This window comes from Grampus griseus (assembly GCF_964374135.1).
Source record: "Grampus griseus genome assembly, chromosome: 5".
NCBI lineage: Eukaryota > Metazoa > Chordata > Mammalia > Artiodactyla > Delphinidae > Grampus > Grampus griseus.
Window position 1 is genome coordinate 67,260,277 of NC_138998.1, and position 14,263 is coordinate 67,274,539.

Here is a 14,263-nt window from a genome sequence, read left to right on the forward strand (position 1 = left end):
GAAATGTCAGTGTTTGTTTCCTAGGTTCCCTCCCCTGTAGATCACTCTTGACTACCTGTGTCCCTTGATGAAATGTTCCACTTCTGCCAGGCAACTTTCTCCACTAAGATCCCTCTGTTCTGGGTCCCTGTAATCTCACTTTTATTCCTTCAGGTTTAGGAATACCTGGCTATTAATGGGGGTTCAGTATACTGCATGATATTTTCTGGTTCCTCCACACCTGCCCACATTAAATTATTCTCAAATTTCTCAATTTGAGTGTGCCACCTCTTTCTTGCCAGAATCCTGACTGATAAAGAAAGCGAGATTCAGCTCCTGTTCTCATCATCAATTTTAAGCTGTGAGCACTTGGGCTATCCCTTTCACATATTTGAGCTTGAGTTTCCTCATCTGTTATATATGAATAATAATACCTCATTAGCAAGGTTATTATGAGAATTAAATAATGATATAAGTTTTCAGTAATTGTTTTTCTCTTTTTCATGTTAATCTCTTCATCTATTATTGGGTGTTTATTCTCTTTCTATTTATTCATATGCTTCTATTTTAGTCTCTCTTTTAAGTAACAGAATTTCTTTATCATGTATAAATGCATAAGTCATTTACATAGGGCTTTATAATGTGCAGAAGCCCATATGAATGGCTTAAATGTACCATGGTTTTGTTCCTGGAATAAACTGTTGCTAAAGAACAGTTAAGTCAAACTTTTGAATTAGGTCAACAAAATCCACAAATAGGGTGGAATCTTTGGACTGTCTAAGCAGGGACAGATCTGGAATAAATCAGCCACAGATATCACTTGTCAGCATGCTAAGGGAGGCATTTCAAATAAGGGTAGAAGGTACGTCAAGAATATTGGCTTCTAGTAGCATTATGATGAATCCGTTAAATCTATATTGAGAGTTTCCAGCATGTGGATTCAAGTTAACGTAATTGTTTTATGGCAGTAATGTCTAAACAAGGACACGATTAGGCTGTATTTTTATCTTGACTTGTGAACTATCACTGCCAACTACTCAAATTTCAAGCTTGTTGAGACATATGTTATCCCTGGAAGCCCTTCACAAAAATGAAGCATTTTACTGTCCCACCAATTCAGTGTGCTCCGGTCAGTTCTCCATCTAGATCTAAATTAACCGTGTGCTAGTTCCTATACAAGCGAGTAGCATTTTAAATGCCTTTTAAAGCAAAACCAAAAAGAACAAATTTATTTCTATTTGTGCAAAAACGTAATCTGATTTGGATTCTCTTTTCCAGCTTTTTAAATAGTGAGACAGAGTGAAGTCGTGGGAAGAAAACTGGATATGGAATTACGATCTGTGTTAGAAAACTGGCTCTGCTGCTACTTCCTAGCTGTGTGATCTCATTAACTCACGAGACTCAATCTCTTTATCTGTTAAATGGGGATCTACTGGTGAATTAAATGAGCTAATAATCATCTGACAACATATTACCTTTAGGACTTAATAACTTATAATAACTTATTTTTTATAATTCGTGTATGTAAAGTTACAAATGTGATTAGTAGGAAATGGGAATGAAGGAAAATTTCAGACACAAGCAAGGATGTTTTGGTTAAAAGGAAATTAAAATACTGGAGAACAAGAGCAAGATAAAAATGATTACAACGACTGCATTTATAGCCCACATGTCCAGTTCAGTATTTATAGGTTTGTTAGTGACAGCCTTCCCAGTATAGCAATGTTAATTACAAAGTAGCTGTCAGTTTCACTGACAGGGCTGCCGCACCTGACTGAGGCTGAAACTACTCACCATTTCCATACATGATCATTTATTTAAGCGTCCAAAATATGCATCAATAAATCAGTTTGCATTTCTGATTTTGTTTCCCTAAATCTTAGTTTGAAATATCCTAGTGACTTTCTTTTTAATAAATCTTAGTGCATTTTATTTCCCAAATGTGATTTGTAATTATCAGAGCTGGACTAAAACCTCAGGAAGAAGTGATGGGTCTAAGGCTGAACACAATACTAAATGTATACTTAAATTTTCCGGAGCCCATGCTCCTGTTGCTACTTAAATTCCATGGTCAAAGCAGTAGATAGAATAAATATGGAGAGGAAGAACAGGAGAAGGAAACAGAGAAAGAGAGATAGAGACTGGGAAAGACAGAGGAAAAAGGATGAGAGAGAGAGAGAGAGAGATTGAGGAGAAGCTTGGGAAAATGTTCAGTGGAAAATCTGTAGAAATGATGTAAGAGAAAGCAAAGGCAGGGATTGGAGTAAGGGGTGTATAACTGAGACTATAAAAACTCAGAGCAAAAACTCACCATCAGAGCTGAGTTTGGGAGAAACTGCACAGACAGGACTCTAAAGTGAGAATCTCCTGATTTTTCACAAGGTAAGTTAAATATAAAAGCTGATGAAGAGTTAGGCTTTTTCCTTTTAACTTTTTTAAAAAATTTCATATACTTTTTAAATGTTTTGATTTTATCTTGATTTAGCTAAAGTCAGAAATGTTTTTGGAAATACTTTCCTCTCTAAAAATGAGTAAAAATTCTAAGGTATTTTTGTAATGCAAACTTAGGGTGGAGATAATTGTTTGCTCAGGCATTTTATATTTATTATATTACTTTTGCTTTTATATTCTATTTTAAAACAGAGAGAAAGGGAACTCAAGATAATAATCCTATAAGTGTGTTAGATGTATTAATTTTGCTTTCATCAAATATATCCAGTGTTAGGAAATTCTTACATGTACAAAGTAGCCTAATTTTAAAAACCTAGCTAGAAAAGAAAGTTTTTCTCTTATCTGTATTTCTATTACAATTGGAACTTAGGAAACATCCCTAAACTAATAAAATTCTGTATTCGATATTCTTCAAACCCATATTATCGTCTGATTTTATGCTTACAAAACTCAAATAGGCAAGTATAATATTAATAACATAGCTTAGAGTAGACTTAGATCAATGTCTATTCTTCAGTATTTGAAGTGCTCTTGCTATTAAGTTATTGAAATAAGAGTTAATCTGAAACATACATTTGAGTTCTGTTTAAGAAGAAATTTAAAATTTTGTTTCAGGTTTTGACCTGTGGAAATAGTGTACACTCAATAAATTCAGTTCTAGCAAAACAAAATATAGCTCCTTTGAATTACAATTATAGATATTATAGGTTTAGGAATGAGATTATTATTTATTTCTGAGTTATCTTTCTAGAAATTAGATAATTTAAACAATGATTTATGATGATTTTAGTGCTCATGTAAGCTATGGAATTGATAGCACTATATTTAATGGTCTCCCACAAGCATCAGTACATTTTGTGTCTTCTCTTTACTTTGGTGCTACTCTTCATCACTCTTAATAGAACTTTTCTAAGAAGAGCTTCCTGCAGATATGTATTCGTCTCCTCTTTATAAGTGAATTGTACTGTGGCTTCATTCAATAAGTTATTTAAGGTATTTAAGGTTATTTGCTTTCACCCTTTATTTCTCAGGGTTTTAAACTGATTCCGATACAATGAATCATGGGCAGTAAAGAAGCAGATATGTTTAGTAGACTAGGTATGGGGACCTCAGGGTTATAATTTTAACTTCTTATTCAAATACTTTCAATGATTTGAACATTAATTAATAAAATTAGATTGGTTGAGCTTGTCTCAAATGAACAGAACTCAAAGTAAGCAGTCTCAAAATATTACCCCAACTGTGTCACTATGTAGTTGTGCAACTTCATGCAAGCTTAAGCACATCCAGTAGGGCTCGACAACATTTGTTATTATTGAAAGAGATGAAAGAACTAAAAGTGCCAGTGATACTGAATGTGAGAATGACCTGGGGAAGCTCCCATATCAGTCACTTTTCCCTATATTAGAGAATGAGGACTCAGTATCACAGAATCTTGGGGCTAATCCTTAGACATCATCTAACTTAACCTCCTTGCCAATATTTCATCCACTGTGATCTCTACACATCAGACAAAGTTTGCTTAGGTTCAATGGTGTTATCAGAGGAACACATGCTTTGGAGTCAGGAAACCAGCTTTTTAATCCCAGTCCTGTCTTCAACAGCTTTTACTCAGCTTCCTAGGGGCATTTTTCTCTCCTCAGTAAAACTAGAGTCTGTGTGGGTACAAATGATGAGTCACAAGTTCCCTCCTAACCCTAGGCATGGCTCTACACAGGCCAACTCCCATGTGCCTAAAGATCTCTCTGACTAGAGATATTTTTAGCTGAGTCCTCCTTCTTTCTGCAAATAATTTTCAGGGTACCTCTCTGGAGCAATGGTTAGCATCACCAGCCAGTAATTGCTGGTGCCTTGGCTGGTTTGAACTGGCTGTTGCTCAGCCTTGCCTCTTCTCCCTTATCAATGCCTCATCAGCTCTGGTCTCAGAACAAAGCACCCACTCCCTGCAGAAACAAGCCCTCTGCCATGCCTCCTCCTCTTAATCCATTTTACATCTCTCCTTCATTTCCTCTCCCTCGGACAAGTTAATTACCTCTGAGTCTGGCTCTTTCCATCTATTGAGGATGGTAAATTCCACAGTTTCTAATGAGAGCCTCCTTCCTTTCTAAAACCCTATGCTCCTATGACACATAAGGCTCTAAACATGTGAAAAATGCACGTTTAAAATATCACCTGGGCCACCACTGAGAACTTGGCTGCTGACCCACCAAGTAATAGCTGTGGCTTTCCATGGACCTCTCCATGGCTTCCCTGTGGTCCCACTTTGGTGGTTGCATTTCCTTGCAAACTCTGACTTGTCCATCGATGCTGGGGCACTAAGAGGTTTAGGAAGTGACATCTCCTCCTCTACCTCCTTGGCAGTCCATCCCTCCCTGACTGCTCCCATGCTTGTGTAAGGTCTAGTTCCTGTAACAAGCTCCTTAATTCCTGTAACACTCAGGCTGGCTCTGCTTCCATGACACAGCCTGAGTATGCTACACTGTCAATATTACAAAAACTATGGGAAAATCATGACTGTAACAATATAATTAGTGATTTAAAAAAATATATTTAATAGAGATATCTTATGAACTATAAAACAAAATATAAATCATATAAAATCATATTAAAATTCAATTAAAATTTAGTTTTGTTAATATAACTAGAGTTTGAAGAATAATTATGTTTTAAGTATAACAGATTTCTTCCCTTTGTTTTCTTCTCATTATAATATTCTTTGTAGTTGTATGCTAATATTTTCATAAAATATTGTGGCTGAAATTAATAATAATGCATAATATACTGTAACATTAAATGTTAAAAGCGATTGCCATTTATAATTCTCTTTAGTAAAATTTCCTTCCCCCAATCAATATTACTTTCTTTATTACATTTTATTTTCTATCACCCTGCTATAATTCTATTTTATTAAATAGTATATATAAGTACAAAGTGGGGTAAAGGGTGAAGGAGGTGGCAGTATTCCACATTACCCTGATGCTAATATATGCTATGTTTAACTGCAGTTATCCAACTTTACCCTTTGAAAGCCTTTTTATACCACATAAAAATGACCTCCGTATCAAATGGCTAAACAGAATGTTTATGTGCAACTCTACCAGCTTTTCCCTATCTCAGGTTTTGAAGATTCTTATTTTTCCCATTATTCATTATTAGAATTAAAGAACAAATTCCCTTACCAGAATTGCACGCAATCATACACCAAGTTCTCTTGTCTTTCTAGATAACATAGTTTTATATGAAGAAACTTATAATAATTCAGGGATCTGAGCACAAATTAGTGTTTGATAAGGAGAAATCTGAAACTTTACTGGCACAATGATTAGGGAATAATGATGCATGTCTCTTTCATTAGAATGAGAATCTGTGATGTGAAACATTAATGGACATACTGGGATTCTGGCATGAACTTCATCATATATTACTGTAGGTGTAAAACTTGGGCAAATCTCTTCCCATCTCTAAGCCTTAGTTTCCATATCAATAAAACTGGGAAGTTAATATCTGTCCCACATTTCTGTTTACCTACTACATAGGGCTGCTTCATTCATTCATTCATTCAACACATAATGTTGACTCTCTGCCAGGCGTTATGTTGTGTGCTGAGATACAATAGTGAACGTGTCGTAGTTCCTACCGTCAAGGAGTTTACAGTAACATTTAAATAGTTTGTTAAACATACATACCTGGGCTTTTTAATAGTGGGATCTTACTAGTGTTATTGTAGGTTTCTGCCTTCTTAACTTTGTGCAAGAAAGATACTAGTAATATGATTGAAAATTCCAAATAGAAAAAAAAATTGAGACATTTAACAACAAAATTTTATGATTTATGGCAGTAGTGTCTGAAAAAGAACAAAAATGTTGCCAGACAGAATAAAATCAGTTAACACATGTATACCAGTAAATAATCATTCTTCCTGATTTTTAGCATTCAGGGAAATTCATTTCAAAGAATTTTTTTTTTTTTTTTTTTTTTTTTTTGGCTGTGTTGGGTCTTCGTTGCTGCATGCAGTCTTTCTCTAGTTGCGGTGAGCGGGGGCTACTCTTTGTTGCAGTGCGTGGGCTTCTCATCGTGGTGGCTTCTCTCATTTGGAGCACAGGCTCTAGGTGCACGGACTTCAGTAGTTGTGGCACTCGGGCTCAGTAGTTGTGGCTCGCGGGCTTAGTTGCTCTGCGGCATGTGGGATCTTCCTGGACTACGGCTCGAACCCGTGTCCCCTGCATTGGCAGGCAGATTCTTAACCACTCCACCACCAGGGAGGCCTCCCAGGGAAAGTCTTTTTAAAATGCAGGTGTCTGTCACATTAAGAACACCTCATCCATAAACATTTGACTTTATAAGCAATCTGTTTTGGAGATGGGAAAATGTTTATACTTCTACGAATAAGTTATACTTGAAGGAGCATGAAACTGAGAGTCTGAAAGCATTATATTGTTGTTCTGGCTCTTCTTCTAACTGGCTATGTGGCTTCGGAAAATTAACTACTGCCAACGGAAGAGCAATGAGAAATGAGAAAGAATACATTCCTGACATTTTCATTTCTTAAAAAAAAGGAAATGTTAAATTTCTCAGTATCAATTTGCACCTTCCTTTCAGAATCACACTCAAAATATAAAGCAAATACCCATCACACAATGTACTGAAAATAGCAAATTTCATAAAGAGAATTTTAAACAAACGGCTAAACACCATGAGTATTTCTCAGATGTATTTCTGTGAGAATGATATAGATGATATGTATGCTAGTGACAGAAACTACCAGTTGTAATTCAGTTGCTCTTGGGTGAAAATCCTCAGTGATTTTGAATCTAGTATTTGACTTTATGAGGATCCAAAACTAATCCCCACTTCTGAAGTTCTAAGTGCCAAAGCCACACTTAGATCTCTTGTTTGTGGAGCCGATTGCACCATAGGCAGTGGAATTGCAGCACCAATGAAGAAGAGACTCCAGCGTCCAAGTCTCTGCTTTCTAGCAGGAAAGTGTCTCAAGCATCTGGTTGCTTCTCTCATCAATGAAAACTAGACACAAACTTAATACCCTGTTCAAATGTCACTCAGTGAAATATCAAGGTTATCTGTATCATGTCAAACTGTTATGTATCCTCTTGATTGTTTAACATAAGCTTTGCTGATCGTCTCTATGAACGGCCCCAGATTCCCTAGGTGGTTGTTGAGTATAAGCTTTACTTTCCTTGGAAGGACTTGTCGTCAAACACTTGCCTTCAGCTCAGAAATAATCATTTTTATACTATGTAGTTAATCTTTCCATATTATCTTATAGTTTTCAAAATGTTTTCATGCAAAATTTAGAGTCTCCCTTGAAAAGTTCACCTATGACAAAATAAGAATAAAAATAATGCAGTGTTTTTTCACAGATAAATGTATATCTTTATATGTTTTAATAAATAATATGAAATATGAAAGTAAATGTTTTTATTGCTCTTATTTGGCAAACAAGGCAAATCCATAATGATTTGTGCTATTTGTAAATTAATTAAATAATTTTAAATTAAACAAAATTAATTAATTAAAATGTGAGTTCATAAAATGAGTTTTATTTGACAATTTTGACAGTTTAAGCATCTTGCTCAAGGTTACCAAGCACAGCAAGGATACTTATCCCTATCCTTCAAGTCTAATTCTGAGTTTTTCCTCACCATCATAGAAATATTTTTCTGATGATGAATGTCTATTTATTGACTGAAAATTTTTATTTTTAAAATACTCATTAGTTTATCTAAAGATTTTTAGAAAAACATTGTGTGAAAAATATATGTACATATGTGAAAAAATATGTGTGTATGTGAAACTGGTGGTGTGTCTGATATCTGAAAATTTATATTTTCAAAAATTCCTATTTTGTAACCAAAATAGGAGCTTTTGATAATAGTGATTTTGTATCCACTAATACTAAGACTTGTGAGTACTCTGAAAATATTCAAATGATTATTTTCCTTTGATAGACTGTTAACTACAAATGCAGAGAAATAAGGAATCAATCAAATCTTTAAATTTTTTAACATTCTGTGATTTTTAAAATTTATAACTGATAATGCATTAAATATTGTACAATGCTTTCTTTCTCTGACCCCAAAAGAGCAGATATAACTGCTGCATGCTAGGGAATCTGGATCCTCCCTCAGCTCTAACAGTGTTTGTTTTGAAAGTATGGGGGAATTGAGTATACTATCTTAAGCATGATGAAAAAAAAATCCAAGTAAACATTTGAAAGTAAATAGATATAGCATGATAAATATGATTTATAATTTTATAAATTTTGTCTGAAATATTAAAAAAATAGATATAGCATATTTCATCCATTCTGTGCACATTTAACATCTCTGAAGTTGGAATGTCTTACACTTGATAGCATGGCATAATGTAATCGGTAGCATTTTTTCTTTCTTAAAATACATTTATAAAATGGGATTGCTTACCATAAATGAAATCTTAAAATCAAAGATTTGAAGGCCCTGTCTTTTCAGCTAGAAATACTTAAAATTCAAGAGAAGCATATTTATGTGAAAACCTAGATGCAAAATCTTATGCATAGACCTAGCTGATTTGAGGGACAGCAGAAAGGTTTTCCCAGCCAAACCTACACCAACTATTATCATTACCTACATACAGAGTCTGTGCTTCCACCAGAAAACTGCTGGATTCAGAAACGGACTTTACAAAAGCTAGAAGCAACTTTAGAGGTCAGGGAGACTAACCTCAGTTTACTCAGTCTAGAGAGGAAAGGGTTTGTCCAAAATCATACAGTGAATTAGCAGCTGAGCCAAGGCAGGGCCTGAGTCTCAGAACCTCTAGATCAGGTCTCTTTGTATCACAGCGAGCCACACAGACTGTGTTAACCACTGTCCCTTTTAGGCCCGTCTTTAAAATAAAAAATGATAGTTATTCTGCTATCTACTGTCCTGGAAGCTTTCCTCTATTATCAAAAAGACCTGGGTGACCATGACTTTATGGGGCAGGGTAAAGGGTACATTGAAGAAGAACTTACTCCGTTTTACAGATTTACTGCGGGACCAAGCTGATCCACCACTTGCCTAGAAGACCACCCCCGTTTTCAGAGAAAGAAGATTTGGGGAGTGTTGTGTGCAGGTACACACGGTCATTTCCCAATGTCAGAACTAGAGACCCTTCAAAACACGTCCTGTTAAATCTCACTTAAATGTCTGCAATGCCAAAGCAGAAGAAGAGGATTAAAAATAATAATAATTACTTTTTTAAAGTCCTTTATCTTTAATTAAGGCTTTATTTTTAATTTCTGTTGAAAATAGGGTGGATAGAGTCTATATGGAATAGTTCTAATCAAGAAATTATCCCAGAAGTTATCAAGAATCAACCCCAAAACTCAGTCCTTTTGTGAATTTCTAATGGTTAGATCTACTATCCCTAAGTCAGACGTTGTTGAAGAGAAATTTCCTTCGTCACCTGAGTGATTTGTTTTTCTTCAACACCAGCCCTCAAAGGCAGATAGTTTGGATCAGTGGCAACCAATCTTTTTCCCACAGAGCCCACTTGAGAGATCATTTTTCACAGTAACAATGACTCATTGCAGCACTGATTCTCAATAATGCAAACATCTTTCTTCATTTTAACAAACTGCTCATTTAATCCTAGTTTAAATATAATTAAACCAGTTACTTTACTGCTGGACTTTCAGAGCTTAATCTTCTTATAAGGCAGATCCCATGCCCACTGTCTCTTTTGAAGCTCCTCACATTAGAGAAATTTTATTCAAAAATTACTCAATGAAAAGTATAGTTGTACTAAAAAAAATTGCAAACACCTCCACTATCATGTATTCACACAATGGACATCCTTTGAGTGTTCTTTCTGTGATCTGGAGTGTACATGGGGCTGGGTAGATTTTTAGTCATGGGCTATATTTATCCACTATCAACAAAATAGGAAAACGGAGCTGAACCTGGTCTTTTCCTTCCCTCCCTATAATTTCCTCTGTTTCTAATTTTGTAGCAATCAAGTTTCAACTAGTTAATCAAATGTCTTTTGTGTGGCAGGTGCCAGGGTGTTTGTTTTCATTAGTGTACCAAATGCCATATTTAGGAACTTGGCCTTTTCGTTAACTGGCTGCAAGCATGGCTTTAAACCATTAAATGGGTGTATTTAAACTCAGCATTTATTTTTATATCTCCCTATCCGAATAATCAGGATGTGGTTATCTGTAAGATGATACATGATGACTTTTTTCCTATATACACCCAAGCACAAAAATATATGCCTCAGACATAATCATCAATATTACAAACACTCATCATCCTGTGCCTTTTATAAGATTGCAGAGATGAAGAGAAAACTGGTTAGTAAAATGTGCATAAAAATAGTTGAAGGAAATCCACATGGGGAAGCTCATAAAATTGAGCAATTTCACACTTTGTAACCTGTTTTTAGCATGATAAAAAAAAAGTGGAAGAAAAACATCACAACCATAGTTTATCTTTGATTGAATGAAAGAGCTATTTTAAAAAAAAGATATGCCAGAAATATGAGCTCATTGTAAAAATACACTTATGTTTTTGATATGTCTTCCCTTTTGCTGAGGGAAGTCAGAGACAGCAGCAAAATCAGAAGGAAGAATGATTCAATGGCTGATTTTCTAAAGAAATAAGTAATGCAGAGTTTTGTTGGTATTTTTACCAGATAACTTTTACATTCATGCTTGTTATTTTTCTCCTGTCTCAATTTAGAGAAATAATCATGATTAGCTGATTTTAGATACTTATCGAAAAACTCAAATATTAAATATAAGTTTGTCAGAAAGAGGACACAGAATTTACTGCTCCCTTCCAGAAACTGTGGAATACAGATAAACAGCTAGTGAACAACATTGTATGACTAGATTGCAAAGTAGAGTAATTGATGACATAATGAAGAACTAGTTTAGGCTGCATTACATGAAAATTAAGATTACATTTGATAAATAAATGTTATAGACAATACTAAAATATTTTATCTCCATTTTAAGTATTAATACACATTTAATACAGATGTTACTCTGTCTAGGTCTTATTTGTCTGTATTCTAGCAGATACATTTATTACTAAAATCCACACTGAGGTTTCACAGTAACAACATTTTAAGGAAATGTCATAAAGAAAATCTTGGATCACACCAAAGAGAATGTAGTTATTAAAGAAATATTTAGTAATATCTCATAAATGTTCTTTCACTTACAAATTATAAATTCTATATGGGATAAAGAGGTTATACATGAATTAATCCAATCCTCTCAAAAAGTTCTTCTGAGGTCAGAATTACTCCTCATTTCACAAATATGGAAAATAAAGCTCAAGTAGGTTAAATGACACACACTCAAGGTCACACTATTTCTAAAGTAAATATGAGTCAAATCCAGTTCTTCAGATCGATCCTAGGATCCCTTTCTTTTTGCTCCCTGTAGGTTTCCAAATGATTCTTTTAAGGCAACAGAAGTTTACTGAAACTTCTCATTCATGAAGGATGGCCTGGGGGACTTCCCAATGTCACGTGCTAAGTGGTGAAGTCAAGCCCGTTCTGTTGGTAGCTCACAGCCCGTGAGCTTCTCCCAGCAGGGCAAGGCCTTCTGCTTTAACCAGTGGCAAAACTGGCATCCCACAGGCCTGGTCTCGGTTGTAGATAAGCTTTAATTGGATTTATAGGTTTTTTTAATGTAAAAATTCATAAATGATATACCTTTGTGCTTACTACACAGAATTAACAAATGTAATCTTTTAACATGTTTGCTTTACTATGTATATAGAGAGAGATAAAAACTGAGTCCCTTATGTTTTCTCCATAATCTCATGTACTCCCCACCCTCCCCAGAAGTAATCATAGTCATGAATCAAGTTCCATTGGTTTATATTTTAATTATATGTACAGATTTCAAAATATATGAAATTGCTTTACGTATTTCCAATTTAGGTAAATGGTAGCTTGGCATATGTATTGTTCTAGAACTTCTAATCTCCCCTCAAATCTGTTTTTTTAAATCCTTGCATATAATTACACATAACATTCAGGTCATTTGTTTTGAACAGTAGATAACACCCATATTTAATTTACTTGAGTAAAGTCCATAGTATGAATTTACCTCATTTGATCAATCCATTTCCTCTTGAGTAGAGTACTTGAGTTGATTCATTTTTTTACTACTATATAAAATGAAGCTATGAACTTTCAGATACATGTCTCCTTATAAACTTTGGCCCAGTTTTACTTGTGAGTCTGTTTTTAAAATTTTATTTATCAGAGTTATTTAAATGTTCCAAATGCTAATCTTTCTTTTTTATGTCTGTTGAAAATATATTCCATTTTTAATTTGGTTTTTATTGTAATTTGTTTATTGTATTTATCATGTAGAATTTTTCAATTTTGATATAGTGTAATTCATTAATTTTTTCCATGAGATCTACCTTTTGAATCTTGCTCTAGAAATCCTTACATATCACAGGACATAAAGATAGTCTCCTGTTGGAACTGTGGTGTTTCTGAAATTTTGAATTGAATTACTTTTAGACACAGCACATTCTCTCTTGCTCACCACAAATCCCACCAGGCCTTAGTCTCTCATACCTAGTCAATTTAATACATTTCCCCTTAGGTACATGAGGTTGTAGTCTGTGGATTAGAGAGTCAAAGAATAAAGTTACACAAACTAGATTTTTCAGACTTGGCTTAGAATTAAATTATGATTATAGCTCTACAACCCCAGTCTAGGTTTCCATGGAAATGAAGCCTTGATAGAATTCATTCTGGGAGATCTACAGCTTCTATTAAGTATTATATAAGTTTTGCAGAGGTGCACTCCAACACATAGAAGCTGAATAATTTGGTTTATTACCTGCCTATAACAAACTTTATAGACATTTTTGTTTTCTATCTTGCCAGACTAATCAATGTTAACCATGATGTGTATGACCCTTAGATGCTGGACTGGAGATTGGCAAGTGCACATTTTATCCTGGCTGCGACGTTGGTGGTCTGGAGCTCAGGAAAAGTGCTCTCAGTGGATGTCACAGCAGAGGTAATGGAAACTAGCTTAAGGGACCATACTTCTTTTATGAACATAAGCCATTTTTACTAATGTCAGAAGCAGGTGTTGCTGACAAGTAGGGAGAAGGTTTGATAACACAAAAATCAAGTAAATAGGCATTTCTTTCTATACCTTGTCCTCACCGTGGATTCAGAGAAAACCAGGTATCTAAATGTTAAAAAAAAAAAAAAAAATCTGTAAGTAACAACAAAGATTTGTATTCCATAGAACAAAAACTATAGGAGAAAATTCATTATAATTTCAGCCATATTTATAATTGAATCAATTACATGAAGATAAAGTGCTTTTATGTGAAATTTGAAGTCATTTACATGTCAAGATTTGAGTAGTTGGGCCAAAATTTTATCACTCTACAGATGTTTTCTTGCTGCCAAGACTAAACTACAAAGGAAAAGAAATGTGAGGACATCGCCACACAGAGAAAAGTTAATTTGGCTCATTTGATCTTAATAGAAACATACATTCTTTGTGCTTCTTTTTTTTTTTTTTTTTGCCATACGCGAGCCTCTCACTGTTGTGGCCTCTCCCGTTGCGGAGCATAGGCTCCGGACGCGCAGCCTCAGCGGCCATGGCTCACGGGCCCAGCCGCTCCGCGGCATGTGGGATCTTCCCGGACCGAAGCACGAACCCGTGTCCCCTGCATCGGCAGGCGGACTCTCAACCACTGCGCCACTAGGGAAGCCCCTGTGCTTCTTAAATAACATAAAGTGAGAATCTGAAATGTGTTTTACTGAAGGACAAGTTTTATACAAGTTTTGTGAATTT

General features: G+C 35.0%; 1 protein-coding gene across 1 annotated transcript in view; it reads left to right on the forward strand.

Annotated features, from left to right (window-relative positions):
- Nucleotides 1-2,306: 2,306 nt before the first annotated feature.
- Nucleotides 2,307-14,263, forward strand: part of OSTN (osteocrin) — a 38,089-nt gene continuing 26,132 nt past the window's right edge. The window contains exons 1-2 of the mRNA XM_082654989.1: nt 2,307-2,361; nt 13,370-13,468. Coding sequence (XP_082511115.1) covers nt 13,370-13,468 — 99 coding nt within the window. The 5' untranslated portion in view covers nt 2,307-2,361. The remainder of the gene's footprint in view (nt 2,362-13,369; nt 13,469-14,263) is intronic.